The following is a 17,448-nucleotide window of genomic DNA, read 5'->3' on the forward strand; positions in this document are numbered from 1 at the left end:
CAACAAGTCCCACAGTTTGAATCACAGTTATTTATCAACTTACCAGTAAATAATACCTGAAAATATTGTTTTTAAATCATCAATAAATTAAAGGCACACTTTAAGCATAGACCAAAGTCAAAAGATACCAGCGTTCCAATGGTTAACTGTGTATATATTTGCTTACTTTACCAAACCTAATGATAATAAATTCACTTAAAAAAAATCGTATTTTAAAATTATTTTTTTAAATATTTCGTCTTTTTCTGTCCATACCTTATCATGCATTCTCGATATTGACTGTCATAGTGTCAATTTCCCACGTAATTCTCCGAAATAGATACTTCACTGTAATCCAGATACTTCATTTAATTTTCCATTTACAGTTCCGCCTCAAGGTGTGTTCGGATTTTTTTACGTTTTCAGTTGGCCGTCTCACAGTTCACCGTAAGCTGTCGTATCGGAAATAGATGACCGTAAACTCAGCAGTGGCGAAGGGTGGATATAAACTGTTAAGATTTGACATAAATAGTGCACACTAAACTTAGTCAGTCATACGTATTTGTTTTCATTAAACTATGACTGCAAATTGCAGATATTATTATTATGTAGTATTGATTAGTTTTTAAAATTCAATTAAACTCTCTCTGCTCTCTGCAACAACTCCGCTCTACGCTCTACCCAACTACGCTCTCTGCAACAACTCTGCAAATGCAACATGTGTATCTAGTTTTAACAGAGAAAATCCTTCTTGCCTTTTCCAACTTCATATATATGTGAAGTAGCTTTTTCAGCATTTGTAGTCATAAAAAGGAATAGGCTTTTGGATGTGGAACTGCATCTCAGATTAAAATTAACAACCAGGGAACCAAATTCTGATGATCTGTCTCAACATGAACAATTTCATCCTTCTCATTGATTAATGAATGTTATTTATAATAAATACCTATAACCTTTATTTATTTTATTTAAGTATATTTCATTAAGAATGAATTTTATTTTTCGTTTATATTTTGTTTATGTTCTAAAAAAGGAGAAATAAATATTGAATACATGTTTTGAATATATATTAATATTTGAATACAAAGTATATGCATTTTTTGACGAGGCTACTCAGTGTTACGAAAATTATAGAAGGGGTACACAGATGTCGAAAGTTTGGGAAACACTGATGTAGAGGTTCATAACTTACATACATCTCAGGAACCCTCTGTTTAGGTTACAATTGCAAATACAGGTAAGTATAAGTAAGTATAATATTAAAAATCGTAACTGTGATCTGACCGTAATAAATATGATTATGTTTTTTGTGTTATTTACTATGGTAAGCGGAAAAATCAATATGTTTATTTAATTTTTTCTATTCGTTTATTTTTAATTACCTAATAATTTTATTACATATAATATGGTCGATTGTACATTTTTATTACCAGCCTCATATAATGTAATATATTTTTTTGAATATTTATGAATTTAAGTATTTTTAATGAGTAGATATTAATATATAAATATGTAATCTCAATATTGCGGCGGAGGTAGATACTTTTTATTAGTGTAAACTTTGGTATTCAGTGTGCTTAATAGTTTTCTTTTGATGGCGTTTGTAGTCTTTGAAGCTTCTAGTCCAAACGACGTGTAGGTTTTGTTCAGCTTTGAAGATAAGGCAGAACAGCAACATTCAGGTACGGGTGTCGTGTTCGCTAAATTCAAGAACTGAAAACAAAATAATAGGAAACTCGGATTGCATTTCAATGAAAATGGGTCCAAACTACGATTAAATGGAATTTACTCAAGCATAGTCTTTCAGAAAATATTTAATCGTATTGAACTTGTAGGGGTAGTATCGTTGTGATTATTTTACGACTAAACAATGCTAATTATTTTAATTTAATTGTGCTATAGTAATAATCACTAATTCTGGAAATGTATAGTATAAAACGTAACTTTGTTGATCTCACCTAACAACAGAAGAAGTTAGAAATATAAGTATAAGGTTTTGAAGCCGGATTCAGCTTATTACTTTATGACGTTCATGGCATAAAATGCAAGAAATACAAAGCGAGCCGAGTGTCCTCAATTATTACCAATAATGCACACTCGTTTCGTTTAATGCATATTAATTGTACATACTTCACTATTAAAAATAGCATATCTTTAATAGGTGTTTAATTTTATTCCATATTTCTACGTACTCAAATTTAAACCTTCTTACAGCTTCACCAATAAGGTAACCCACGCATAATTGTTTTTTTTAAATTCCTTACACCTAACAATCAAAAATTAGTATATGTACTCATAGGTACATGGAAAAAAAATACGCCCAATAAGGTATTGTGGCATAATACTACGTATAGTGAAATATAATAATGTTTAAAAAGCATTAACTGCGTATTCAAAAAATAAGTTTGTATTATCACATAAGGGGCTGATCAACTTTTACGGGATGGGCGAATATTTTAAATTTCACCAATGTTTAACACAAATTTTTATTTACATGTAAAATTGTGAAAAAAATATAATTTTACATTAGATTTGTAGGGTCTTAAAATCCCCATCATAAATAATGTATTTTTATTCTAGACCAGTGTATGCCAAACTGTGTACCGTGAGAGGTTTTGAATATGCTGCGTAATGTACCGCGTCTAAGTATTTTAAGTATTCCCTTCATCCTTTCTCAAGAAACGACGGTACCCACCTGACATTAATAGTGGAAGAAAATTGAATAGACTTGAACAACTATCATGTGCATATAGCCTCATTTTTTGAGCTAGATCATTTCGGATTTCGTCTTCAGAGTCAATATCCTCGATTATTTACTACACCCAATAAATATGTTACAGTAAGTATGTTATATTTGTGAATTGAGTTAAAACGACTACAGATGGTAGGTGAGGAGTTACGTGTTTGTTTATGTAATGTATAACCCCACTTTGACATATTTCTTCTCAAAATCACCTTTTTCACTAATAAAAATACTATACAAAGTAGCTACATATTATTTTATTTTCCTACTAAAATATTGGTAGATTTATTAATGTTAATAATTTACTATACCTATATAATATCCGTTTGAGGATTTTTATTTGGTGTGCCATGAAACAAATTCCCTTTACCCAGTGTGCCAGCAGGTAAAAAAGTTTCGCATAGGTATACTGAATATACAGTCCGTAATAGGCTAAGAAATATTTAAATGATAATGAATTAATTGTGTACTTATCTCACCTGTGATACCAATTCTTGGTCGATATTGTTTGCAAAGTCCTGTAAAGATTGTGTGAGACTGGCTGTGGCCATAATACCCATCAGCCTGCTTGTGTAAGACTCGGAGTTGTACAGAGCTTTTGCAGCTTTTTCATATTCGATTGGCATTAAAACGCCATTCAAGCTCCAAGCGTCATCAATGTTGTATACCAATCCGTTCGCATGGCAAATGAGGTTCCTGAACTGTAAGCATAAAAGAATTTATTATATTTAATGACTGTATACAATGATGCTACATGAAGGCAAGTAGTGGAATAGTCTTGCTTATAAAGCAAATTGTCTGTGCGGTATAGTTTGTGCAAAAAAACACTTTCCGTTTTGCGCGAGCTACAGTTTTCCCGTCCATATATACGGGCTTCCTGATATAATCCGGTTTGAGCAGGCAAGCTCGCGGTTAAGCTTAAGCGTGTGGCTGGCGCATTAGTCCCTAGAATATAATATAGAGCCACCACGTGAAAGGGGTATAGTCAAAATAGGTTACCAATAATAAAAGACGTCGACTTAAGTAGTTCACTATGCATCAGGTACTTAAACAAATACGCCTCCACAGAGAAGGTTGTATTAACAGATTTCTTTATTTTTACGAGAAATGGATGTTAGCCATTTGTCCAATATATTGGATTTTGACTCAGGATTCAAATACACATTGAAAAATAGCACGTGCTATTTTTCGCCAGATCCGGAAATCCAACCCGGGACCCACGATATTACAAACCGACGCGTTATTCGCTCAGCCATCGTGGGCGTATTTACCAATCATTAACTTTGCTCACTTTTATAGTTCCTATATTATTTATATTCAGACTGGCGTCAAGTATCGTTTCATTTAATATAAGAAATGAAAGAAATATTTCAAAAAAAAAAAATGCACGCCCACATAAACATGCAGTGGTATTAATGGAAAATACTACTAAATAGTACATAACACTAGATGATGTCCGAATATAAGCCGGCTCGCACATCACAACTCGCCTCGTGTGCCTTACCGCCATAAATCAAAGCTTCCGAGAAAACTTTCCGAGGCGGCCAGTGTTGCATGACACAACCTCGCACATCTATCTAGCGACAGTCGCGCGTAGCCTTCGAAACGTATTGATATTTCAATGCGGCGATCGGCGAGCCGGTATAGGAATGACCAATTTGCATGTGTTTCTTTGTGACTTCGACCCTCCGACTCGGAGCCCGAGAAGGATGCAACATGTCGAATGCAACAGCCAGATGTTTTTTTCAGACGAAACAGTTGCATTCGGTCGATCTGCGAAGCTCCATTTGGCAACACGTGTTATGTTGTTTCGTTAAATAACGTTTTTAGGCGAGACGAGTTCCAATGTGCGAGCCGACTAAGGGCAAAGTTGGAAGAAATCTTACATACTAATTGAAAATACTTATTTGATCAAACTTAGGAATAAACATTTCTATCATTTTAAACTACTTGTAATCCACACCATGGCCTCCAAAGAGGGGAGGGGGGTTGACAGGGCTCTAGCCTGGAGGTCCGAGCTAAGAGGGGGCCCGGCATAGCAATCTACCAGTTAAATGGGATAAACACACACCACAAATTTGCTCCAATCGTAAAAAAAGTTGCCTGCCTATTTTCCTTAATGGTTATTAACATTTAAAAGTATGTGACTGTGCGATGTAACTTGATGCAATATGATGGGTTCCATGACAAAACAGAACAACGATAAATATTACTATGACCTTTCAGGAAAAATTTAAATTTAATATTGAAATTATCGTATCTTTATTATATTTATAGATTTTTAATAGCACAGATTTTCAATACGCCATAATAAATCAAATTATATACCTAATTTCTCCATTTCTAATCGCTAGAAAGCCTCAAATAAACGGGACTTAACTCGGTGTTGCCGGCAAGCTTAGGATATCCTATCTTAATCAATATAATAATATGTTCAAAATGATTGCGTGACTATGTACAACGAAATAATGACCTAACTTAAATAGATTCCAAAAAAATAATGTTTCATTTTTCCCCTGGCTGTTTTGTTTTGTCATGTTCTGTTTGTCCGGTTACCGATGATTGATATAGTTAAATGATAATTCTCGAATAGAATTTTATTTCATAATTACTTAAGGGGGGACATGCTCAGCGTAGGTCAAAATGGAGCTTTTATTGCATTTTCAAAGAATGGTCCTGGATATTCCTTAAACGTTGTAGATAATCTATTTATATAATTTTGAAGCCTTATTATCCTTTATATTTATTTTAAACATTTGATGACTGCATAAAGTATTTTTATAACATAAAATAATATTCTTTTAAACCTCTCGCTCTAATGTTTTAGAATATAGTCATATTTCAGTACATAAATGTGCAGTGGTTTTACGATTTTTTACATTTAATAATTTTCAAACGCATTTATAAAACCATCAGTATAATTTATGTTGACATTATTATAGTGAAATATTTACGATAAAAAATTATATTGATAATCTCTGTGATCCCAAATTTGACAAGAATTATGCATTTTATTATTTAAAAAATAGGCAAGATTAATACATATGAAGGTAATTCTAAAGATACTTATTATAAGCTTTGTTTTTGACCATTCAAGTGTAAAAAACATCCTACGAATAATGGTTGCTTTATAATAATTATTGACCTAAGAATTAGGTACTGTTTTTTTGAAATACGCCATTTCTTTTAGCATTCCCCAGTGGTTAAGCTACAACATACGGCCATAGCCATAAATTGACAAATTAAAACTAAAGTAGGGAGTAAGATTTTTTTTTTCCGGTTAGGTACATGTTCAAACACGCGCGTTAACTACCAAATCAACTATCTATCTATCAAATTCTTTGGTCAATAATTATTATAAAGTAATCATTATTCGTAAAATGTTTATCACACTTGAATGGTCAAAAATATAGTTTATAATTAGTATCTTTAGAATTATCTTCAAATGTGTTAATCTTGCTCATTTTTTGAATAATTAAATGCCTAATTCGTCAAATTTGGGATCACAGAGATTATCAATATAATTTTTTATCGTAAATATTTCACTATAATATTGTCGACATAAATTATACTAATAGTTTTATAAATGCGTTAAAAAATTAATAAATGTAAAAAATCTTAACACCACTGCACATGGATGTACTGAATTATGACTATATTCTAAAACATTAGAGCGAGAGGCTTAAAAGAATACTATTTTATGCAATAAAAATACTTTATGCAGTCATCAAATGTTTAAAAATTATAGGCTTCAAAATTATATAAATAGATTATCTACTACGTTTAAGGAATGTCCAGGATCATGCTTTGTAAATACAATAAAAACTGCATTTTGACCTACGCTGAGCATGTCCGCCCTTAAAGTGTGTTTCCCGACGTAGACTTACAAAAAAAATAGCCAATATAGCGAAGGGTACCACAACAGTTGTTCGCGATAAGTGCTTCATAATATGCCGACAACTCAATAAATTAACTGGATTTATTTAAAAATTTCTTAGAAATTTTAATAATTCCCTTCCCTAGAGTTCCGTAAAAACTTCTTAGGGAATACTACTGTAGAAAATCACACAGCCCTTAACCTTAGCTATAGGTAGGGGGGCCACTTCAGGATGTGGGGGTCATGATCCACACACGCATGAGATTTCTCGGTGCAATGCTATAAATAATGGTTACATGTAAATTGTACGTATTACGTTTTGCCGTAGCCACAGTTCACTGTGATTTGTCTCACTGGAAAGCGATGGCCGCATAGCATTGAGATAAAAAAATGCGATATTCATGGAGCAGCTATGTCCCAATGCTATAAGATTCAATATTAACGTTTATACGATATTCATTGGTATCAACTGTTTGATAATTACGCTGTCATTATTATTAGACATTTGATAGGTATGAATCGATACTTACAAGAATTTTAACACCTACGAATTTACTTACCTACGTATTTTATTCTGTCTTTCCCTTGTAATTCTGATTTTTATTACGTATTATTTAGACATGAATTTGATCTCAATACTATACGGTAATATATTTCCGATATAACACCAATTCCCGTTCCGATGAACTGTGATACGACCAACTGCATACGTACACATTTCCGGATATAGCTATAAATTTTAATTTGGAATATCTTATTATAATACCTGTGCAGGTTTTGAAACAAAACAGCCTGCAGCTCCTATAGCGCCATCTCCAGATGCCATTACATAGCTGTCAAGAGTTAACGCGAGCTCGTCGAGTGCTAGAGAAATGGCTTCTTCGTCTTCTGATTGCTGCCAGGCCACGGTTGCGTTGATCATCTGAAATACATTTAATAGATGTTTTTTAATTAACTGAATTATCGCAGGATTTTTTTAAAATATATTATCTACTATAATCAGAATTATATCGGCAACCTAGTACCGACTATATAACGTGAATTGTCGAATATAATATTATGTTCATTGATTATCTATAATCCAGCATTTTTTTGTGGAATTGCATATTTATTTTTTTCTACGTAAGCGTGCAAAATCAATGATCCAGCGCTCGAAATGAACTGAAACCCACCAGAGTGTAGCTTCAGTTGTGAAATTCTCGAGACTCCGGCTCGGGAATTATTATGAAAATAACTAATTTAAAGTTAATAAGAAATTAGGCATGTCGTACCAAATATTTCTACTAACAATAATTTTGGGTAATATTATTATAACTTAAATCCTGGTTAATGAGAGGTTTATAATACCATTACATAGGATTTGGTTAGTTATTCCAGTATTCGCTTTCCGTTATCTTCAATGTCTGTGAGTATTCTCAGATATTACTATTGAGCTAATTAAACGTACTTAGATAATAAATTATTTTTATAATTAGTGCACATCAGTGACGTTCCGCAGAGGTAGTAAAACCTTGCACTGCATATTATATTATATTATGAGATAGGTGTAACGGAAGGACAAATATTAATATCATCGCCTGCAGCGCTTAAAAAAATACCTGCCCAAATCTTTAAAAGTTGCTAGTGCGAATCAAATGTACAAAGACTGTTATCCATCATTGTGTACTATATTGGTATATAGCAAAAAACTCACACACTTAGATATTTTACTTGAAAATTATCGAGCGCGGTTCATAAACTTTTCTATTTCGAGCGCTATTATGATCTCTTCTTCTTCTTTCAGACTGTAACGACCCAGCATTGGGGCATAGGGCAAGCACAAGTTCGCGCCATTTTCCTAGATCCATCGCAAACTCTTGCGCCTCCCGCCACCCCAGACCTGCAGCGCGTAGATCGCTTTTATAGCACCGCTGCAGGGTGGGGGAGGGCCGGCCACGACGACGGAACTCTTAAAGCTGTGCCACAAGGGTAAAAAGTATCACACTCTATGGCGCCATACGGAACACATGTCCCAACCACGTAAAAAGTCTCTTCGTGATTACCTCAATCAATTGTAGTACCAAACCACATCCAACAATATTGACGGGTGGCACTGCCACGTGGTGTTTTTTCTAGTATTTAGTACCTAATATAATAATATCATGTTAACTGTAAAATTGTGTGACACCTCAGCGCTGGCGTTGTCAGATGTTCGCGTTACCTTTATTTATCCACAGTGCTCCTTGCCTGCTACAGTGCTACAACAACAAAAACACAAACAGAGACCCACCAAATCAACCCACCCACATCAAACGCGGTCTTAATCGAGTATATCACGCGGCTCTACGTTTGGGTGTGAAGTATCAGCAAATTTTTACACTTGAGAATGTCTTGCAGTTACCCAAAACTAAGGTCGCTCAGGACTCGTGTGCTTTGGCTGAGCTTAAATTGACTTCTTTAATACAGTATGCCTGTAGGAGAGAGGGCACGGAAAACTAATACAAGTAAAAATTATGTACAATAATATTTAAAATATATATATATTATAAACAATGCTGACGACCATTTTATGTGAATAGATATGCATGTCCACAGTAAAGGCCTAAGTAATTACACCAGCAAACTCGCAGACCCAACCAGATCGCTTCGTATTGGCGCTTGATTTTTGATTGGTTCATATTAATATACGCTCAGTTGGTAGTAACAATATAAGTAAAGCAACACCTCATATTACATGAGTCACGAATTGCTGACTGTATTTATTGGGATATTGTTTATGTTTTGCATTATTATTGTATATTAAAATAATGAATAAATGAAGGCAGCCTTCATTATGTAACCATCAAATTTGTGTTGTTAATGTCGTTATGTCAAACGCAAGACAAGTCAATTCAAGCTAATTCGGATATTTTCGAACGTTCTCGGAAATCTTCGGCACGATGGTGCCATTTTAGACACTTTGCCAAGGGACGTCGCTGGCTTTACCAAATAGCAATAATGATTTAGATTCAATAACTATATAAAATCATAGTATCAATAAGAATATTTGTCATAATATACCTGTGCAAAAGCGCAAAGGCTTGGCGTATAACTGGCAGATTGCAAATAGCTTGCCAGCCAAACAGTGTTCACGAAAGCAGCATGGCGCCAAAGCGGTACATCTGTGTTGATCATTGCCAATACAATGTCTTTCATTGCGAGTTGTTCGTTGTCAAACACTGCATTTGGATTCGTCCATACACCTATGACGAACTTCCTATAAACAAAACAACCATCAGACACATTAGTAATCTTAATACTCAAGTACATATCAGTGGCGAAGACTCCATATTAGGCGATTATTTGAAGCCTACCTTCTTAAGAAAAATATTTTTTAATTTCGTATTGACTTATTTATATGATCACTTGATTATATATTCTATAAAATAATTTATTTTACCAACGAGAGATGCCGTATGTATGGGAATGTATTGCACAGATAATTACAAAACAATCTGCAAAGGTTTTAAAAAATATACCACAGCGCGCCATCTGTCTTGACGTAAATAAAGGTCAGATTATCTTTAAAATAATTCTCATTTTTTTTCATATGGACTTTACGTTATGTAGCCCCGCCCAGTCTATTGAATTGTATAAACTAAGGTAAGCTCCAATCGCAGAGCCTAAAACCGAAAAAAAACTATGGTGTTTAATCGAATATTAATAAATATAGACTGTTTTTAAAAATAAAAAGAACTTTTATCTAATGATTTTTGATGTGTATAAATCAGAAAATACGTAATTTCAACTGATTGCTTAATTTTATGTCGTCAGTGAGTTTTTGAAGTTTCGTTAAATTAGTGTGTCGTTGTCATTTATTAGTGTATGTGTGTACCTATTCATTAGTACTAATATCGTATTATCTTCTTATTTCTCATAAGGTATACTTGACAAGTGTGTTATTTTTATCAGATCTCCACAGCCTACCTCTTTCCTAAAGTCATCCTACACAAACACATAAATACTATACATTGGCAGATTTTGGGACTTAAAGATCCGAGATACTGACTAATTTTGAGGCCCACCATGATAAAAAAAATTGAATAAAATAATATAATTTAATTTACAACTGTCAACTTTCTTAGTAAAAATAACAATCTATCTCTCCCTAATCGAATTATTATTAAAGGCGATAGTGATGATTGATGACTAGGCTTGGGATTTTTAGGTATTTAAATATTTTTTTGAGTGGCCCCACAACAAAATATCAAAAATATTTATCTGTTTCAGACAATTATGAAACATCTAAGCCCTATTTGTTAGCACATACTTTTAAATATTTTTGGATAATTACATATTTTAGGTTTAAGCACATATTTTCACATAAACACAAAATTAATTAACACAATTACACTAGTAAACACAATTGAAAATGTTAAAATCATCTACAAAGTCACTAAGTAGTGGAGATGATTAATATTATAAACGATACTGCTGCTAAAATAAGAAAATGTTCCTTGATCAATTGGAATAAAAATAAGTACCTACAAAACTAAATACTGTTTTAAATTTTAAAAAATGCAAACGCTGCATAATATTAAAACTGTTTTGGAAAATCAGATGCCTAAGATGTTTCAATTTTTCTACTTCAGTAATAGTTTCATTTACATACGCAATAATATCTGTAAAACTAAGTGGAAAGAAGTTTTCCATATACTTATATATAAAAATTTGCTACGATCAAATCGTCAAAGATTCACTTTCGAAAATTTGAAGCATTATTTATTGTAATACTTACTTTAATTTTTAGCACCTATTTTTGTTTTTTAGCACATAATTATGAAATTTTAAGAACATATTTTCCAATTATATCTACATATTTTGGGTACCTATAATTCATTTTTAGCACCTAAAACTCCTAAGCCTAGTGATGACACGTCATAACAATACAATTAGTGCTTATGTTTTGTGTAAGTGTGTCTATTTGAGTGATTATTGCCCCCCTCGTTGTCAATTGTACGGTTTGTTATGCTTTGGGTAATATTTTATATAGTAAATTTGTGAGAAATACGGTTTACTTTAATAATTGTATGACAGGTTTAAACAGTTTCGAGGCCTCCTTTTAAATCTTCTTATGAATCGATTGCTTCAAAGAAAATCGTCAAAAATAGCTACACCAAGAAGGAAAAGGGCATTATTTGGGAGGAATTCGCTAGACCTCATAATTAAAGATGAAAAGGGAATATTAGGTATACAACCATGGTCCATACAAGAGGGGTTAATAAGGCTTCATCCCAAGGACCTGTGCTCAAGGGGGGGGGGGGCATGGCACGTCATCCAGTTACATAGAATAAACAGATATGTATACGACCAAAAACCACATTATAAAATATTGACATTTGTTTTGTCCACCCAACTATTATTTTATCAGGCACATTCTGTTGTCCTGCCATTATCTATATAATTTTAATGTGTTTTTTTTCCTTTGCATTGTATCGCGGAGCCCGGGATTCCTTCAATATTGTCTATTTTATGATTATCTTGGACTCGGTATTCTCATAAACGATGGCAATTTTTCTAATTATTATAATATTATAGTCGTTATCCAAAATTAATCGACAGGTGTATTTTTAAATGACATAAATTATGTCGCTACCTGAAAGCAACAGTGGAATAAACCAAAAATACTAGTTTCGAGATAATTTATTATAATCAATGATTGTTTTATACAAACCAAGTCGTTAACTATAAATTATAATTATTTTGTTTTTTCTGCAGTTTATAAAATATGATAATAGTTGGGTTATTTCAGTTATCCAACTGTTGATGATTTCAAGTTACCGGACATTATATTTAATATATGCAATATTCGTATTTTTCCTTTAAATGTGGTACCAATTACATTTTTTTATTCAGATCATTATGTAGGTATCTACTATCTATAGCTTTCAGCAATCGATTAACATACTTATCTCAAAATCGACTTTTTTTCACTTTTCTCACTGTTGCTTTCAGGTAACGAAGTGAAAAATAGGGTCATTTTGGCATTATTAATCTCGAAAACGATACATAAATAAATTTATAAGTACATTAGAAAAAATATTAAAAATTATTTTAATTAATAACACAAAATACATTGATTTTGTATGGTTAATAGAAGTCATTTCAAGTAAATTTCATATTTTTTTTCTTAAAATAATACTCATTTTTTTAAATTAATACAATATTGGTAAACGTCAACGATGGCCAAGCGGCTTACGCATCGCTTCTAATGCCGTGGGTCCCAGGTTCAAATCGTGGGTCTGACAAAAATACACATATTGTTTTCAATTTGTGTTTGGAGTCAAAATAATATGGACCTAGTAGGTTGAGCAAGTGGCTAACATCCATTTCTCGTAAAAACATAAATCCATTAACACGAAATTTCACAGTATGGAAGCTCATATGATTATATTAGGATAGGACATGAATAAAAGAAATGATCTAAATGTAAATAAAAAATATCATTAAAAATTTACAGTATTCGACTTCCAGCATTTGTACTGCACTGCAAAACGAAAAACAACTTGTCATTATTACAATTCATTATAACCCAAACTCATGGATCGTGTGATTTTTAGAATCGCCAATTAGGTATTACTTTTAAATTATGATAAAAATTAACATTATACCTACACCAAAAATTTATTTCGTGAATGTTGAAAAATTTGAAGAATGGTTGCTCGAGGCGTACCACAATTTTTATTAATAATTGTACAAAAAGAAAAAAACCCCGCTTATTTTGAACTAAGTACCTAAATTTTTATAAAAAGTCATTGTAATTAATTTAAAATTTATTAAATGGTGAATACAAACATTTTCATGATACTCAGAATGTATTCATTCGCTTCATATTTGGGATCCGATGGACAGTTGCATCCTTCCTGATTTCCGGTGATAAAATCATTAAAAGCATCCTAAAACAATCATTTCAGAATTTTATTTGACTCTTCATAACGGCTTCTCACATGGTTTACTACCCCTGGGCGTGTGTCTTCCAAGGGCTGACCAACCACTAAATTAAAAAACTTAATTAAAAAACTGAAAAAAATATTGTGATGCAAAATGTAATATCAAAACTCATTTTAATGTAGGTACCTTCTTTATAGTTTATATTTTTTGCGTAATATTTGTGTATGTGTATTTATGTGGCACTATCAATATAATAACATTGTTTATTTATATTTACCTATATAATTTGAAAATACCTCAGATAAATAATATACAACCACTAAAATTATCTTTTTTTTTAAAATACGACACAGCGGGATTCAAAACCCGTGCCCATGTGCACTGACCACTAAGCAATGTGTATCTTATCTAATAACAATGAAGTTCTTTATTATTTTTTTCGCTTATATCACACTCACTGTATCTTTGGATTTTGATGTTTTGTATGTTTAATTAAGTACGTGACGTTTTGATATAACCTCAAAAGCCTGTACTCCAGACTCGACACCCTATTAACCTCGTCGACAGAAATAGAAATCGAGGTTAATAGGGTAGAGATCAACTATTTTTCAGCACATTATTTTGGTGTGTGAAGTCCGGAAATGAATAATTTGGAGTATCTTTGTGATCTTTACCTAGATAATATGTAGTGTATATAAAATACGTCTAGGTATGTCATTATGATACCATGTTTTTTCTCATCTAATAAAGTAACATTGCCTCCATAAAATATATGGTACCATTAAATAGTATTATTATTTTAGAATTCGTTGTGGTAAAATTGAGAATAAATCAATATAATATGTTAAGTCAGATGTCGGTGGTTATAGCACTTTTTCAAATTATTATTGTGGCACACAATTGTCATTATATCTTCAATTTTCATCTCATATAACATTACATAAGTATTTAAACTTGTTTTTATTCAACGAATAATTAAAAAAAATTATAGATATACCTAACATCCATTTACTGAGCATAAATAATTTGAAAACACTTCTGAGAATTAATATATCTTATTCTTTTGCAATCCGTATTTGCCATGCTAACTATTTTTTATAATGTTTCAATATAAAAAATGTAGCCATTAGTTTACAATTTTACTTATCTAAAATCCGTTATATATTTTTTTAATATTTAAGCAATTGATTTAAACAATGGATAAAAAAAATGTGACTAAGTGTGACTTAAAAAGTAAAATAATCATAAAATTGAATTCAATTGCATGCTTCGCAATCTGTCGCTAGGTACCACTAAAAGCTTTACGCACCCCGTTAATGAGATGAAGAAAACATGATATCCAAAAAAAAGTAAAATAAAATGCTATATATGGGTTTTCAAACATCACATTTTCACTGACGTTTGTCATCGGTTTACTTCTGAATTCACAACTATTACATTGTTTTACCTTACATAAATAACTGTTGATGCATGTCGATTATCCATCGTAACATCATTTTCATTCACTTCACAAGGCTTTGCTTGTTTACTATTTTGACAGTTGAATTTTTGTCTACCTTAAATTGACATTTTTGTGTATATTGTCCGTTGTATTTTTACCACGTTTTTATTAGCTCGTATTCTTGTGTGTCCAGTATTTTTTTTTTCTTGTTTGTCCAAGATGGACGATTGAAGATGTTTAACTAACTTCTCGACTAACTAGACATTTGAAAATTTTGGAATATATCAGAACACGACGACAATACATTCTTTTAATAGTTTTAGCCATTTTTAAGCAGAATTGAAATCATTTTCAGTTAATTCTGTTTTGTTTGGAAAGTTATTATTGTCGGTTGTTAAGGGGATCCTATTATTAATATTATATACGTGCGTTGCTATGGAAATCAATATGAAATGTCAAAATGACATTTCAATATTCTATAATATTTATTCAGTATTTCTATCAAGTACAATAAAAAGTTTTATTAATACATAGAATTGTCAAGTTTATATGATTCAACAGAAAATTTAAAAACGTGGTATATGAAAACTTCTTTTTATCTTGTAATTATATTAGATAATTTTTCATATCGGAAGTGTTCACACAATAGACAAATCTTTTGGTTTTTGTTCGGCGAAGTTAAATCGGTGTTGATTTCCCGACTAGCACATAAATACACATACGTACATGTTTCAAGGCGGAATACAGAAATCACCAGAGAATTAAAATGAAGATTTTGAACACAAATAATGAATCTCAATCGTGTATACATTAAAACGATCTAATTAATGTCTACAAATAACCAATTGACTTTTAAATTTAACTTTTCAGTCACTTTTATAATACAAGATCCTGTTAATATGTTCAAAAATTATAAAGATAAATTCAATAAATAGTTACTTCTCAAGAAAACTTACCTGTGCACTAGTGGCTATTACTGTGGTACAAAGAAAAAATAAAAATATCTTCATTTTTTATAACACTTCGCGTCAAACTATGCAGAGATTTCAGACTGAAGTGGAATTAATGTAGAGAATTTTGTATTTAAATAGGTATTTAATATTACTTTCCTAGCTTTTGGCAATGCGGTTCTCAATCACTGGTACCCATTCAAATATACATACAAAAAAAAATACTGAAAAGAACATGATTCGGAAGACCGCAATTTTCATAATACTAAATAGTTGTTGGTAGGTACTATTAAATTACATTTACAAGACTTCTTAGTACTTTAGAGTATTACTAATAAAAAACTATACTATTTTATTTTATGATTAAGTTCCACAAATTGATAACCGTCAAATTTAATAGTTTGCCACCTGTCGAAATAAAAACTCATTTGTTTGTATTTGTTATTGGCTCTTCAGATGGCGTATATGGCCAACTTACAAAGGTCCAAGAATCTGCTAGCAAGTCTAGGACAATTTGGCACCGACAACTAAACGCTGCCGACTGGACGTCAGGACAACTGGACGACGATTTTAAGTGTGTCCATTCAAATTACCATTTATTATTATATTATTACAATGTTTTATTTCATTGATCAAACACCCGAATCTCAAATCAAAAATTGAGCTAATTTTTCCTCGTGTCAGAACCTATGTACAGTTATAAATTGTACGTATTATAACCTGGAACCCGGAAAGATGTGACCTTATTGCATTACGACCAAAAAACGACGCGTTGTTCGTGGAGCATTTCAGACAATAATGTTCCAATTTGTACACAATTTGAAAGGTAAAAACTTCTAAGGTGGTTTTCTCTTTTTGGAAAGATTTGAATTATGGCGGTTTATTTTCAGGGGGTGCGATGTATCATTTCTATACGTAACAATAACATTAATATGGACGAAGCATCTGAAAAATAAAATGACGCTCACTTTGTGTCGGGTCTGCCGGATGGTGAAATTCATATTTTATTATCTGTATCCTACGCTCAAATGAACATTCTGTTTGCAAACGGTCTGGCAACACCGCTGGGTCTGCCCATACAAAATTTCTGACTGTCAGATTTCGACTCCGCCGTTATTGTTGTGTTACAAAATGCCAATGTATCTAGTTAAAAATTGTAAAAAAAATCTACTAAGCAATCCAAGAAAGATGGGATATCACTTTTCATGTTTTAGTATTATTTACTATTGATAAAATGCCATTTTAAGATATGTTTATTCAATGCAATTGAATGACAGAAACCATTGCTCAGACGCCTGCAATGTGCTGGGCTCACATGCGTCTAATCTCCGAGAAGTCGTAAGTAACCTAGAATCTGTTTCTAACGTAATGAGTAATGACACTAATACGCCATTACAATAGAGGTTATATTACTATAAATTCTCGAAGCTTGTATCGCATAATGGAAATGGATACGTCATATGGTCACGTGACGTCTACCTATACATCTGTAAATGACTTTCATGCACAATTTCTCGTGCGCGCCGATATGAAGTGAGTTGTCCATTTA

General features: G+C 32.1%; 1 protein-coding gene across 1 annotated transcript; it reads right to left on the reverse strand.

Annotated features, from left to right (window-relative positions):
* Positions 1–1,383: 1,383 nt before the first annotated feature.
* LOC147075724 (uncharacterized) lies at positions 1,384–15,997 on the reverse strand. Its single transcript, XM_085942329.1, has 6 exons — positions 15,906–15,997; positions 13,413–13,513; positions 9,639–9,834; positions 7,366–7,521; positions 3,202–3,423; positions 1,384–1,692 (listed from the first exon to the last, which is right to left on the reverse strand). The coding sequence occupies exons 1-6, from the start codon at positions 15,957–15,959 to the stop codon at positions 1,498–1,500; spliced, it is 924 nt and encodes a 307-aa protein (XP_085798455.1). The 5' UTR covers positions 15,960–15,997; the 3' UTR covers positions 1,384–1,497.
* Between the last annotated feature and the right edge of the window lie 1,451 nt (positions 15,998–17,448).

The sequence above is a fragment of the Rhyacophila brunnea genome, unplaced genomic scaffold (assembly GCF_057557595.1).
Source record: "Rhyacophila brunnea isolate RB1 unplaced genomic scaffold, BYU_Rbru_1.0 scaffold_14, whole genome shotgun sequence".
NCBI lineage: Eukaryota > Metazoa > Arthropoda > Insecta > Trichoptera > Rhyacophilidae > Rhyacophila > Rhyacophila brunnea.

Excerpts from the sequence above, each read along its gene's own strand:
- LOC147075724 (XM_085942329.1), bottom strand. The coding sequence starts at position 15,959 with ATGAAGATATTTTTATTTTTTCTTTGTACCACAGTAATAGCCACTAGT. Across the intron at positions 7,522-9,638 it reads GCCTTTGCGCTTTTGCACAG|ATGATCAACGCAACCGTGGC; the intron begins GTATATTATGAC and ends AATGTATTTCAG. Across the intron at positions 1,693-3,201 it reads ACCAAGAATTGGTATCACAG|TTCTTGAATTTAGCGAACAC; the intron begins GTGAGATAAGTA and ends TTTTGTTTTCAG.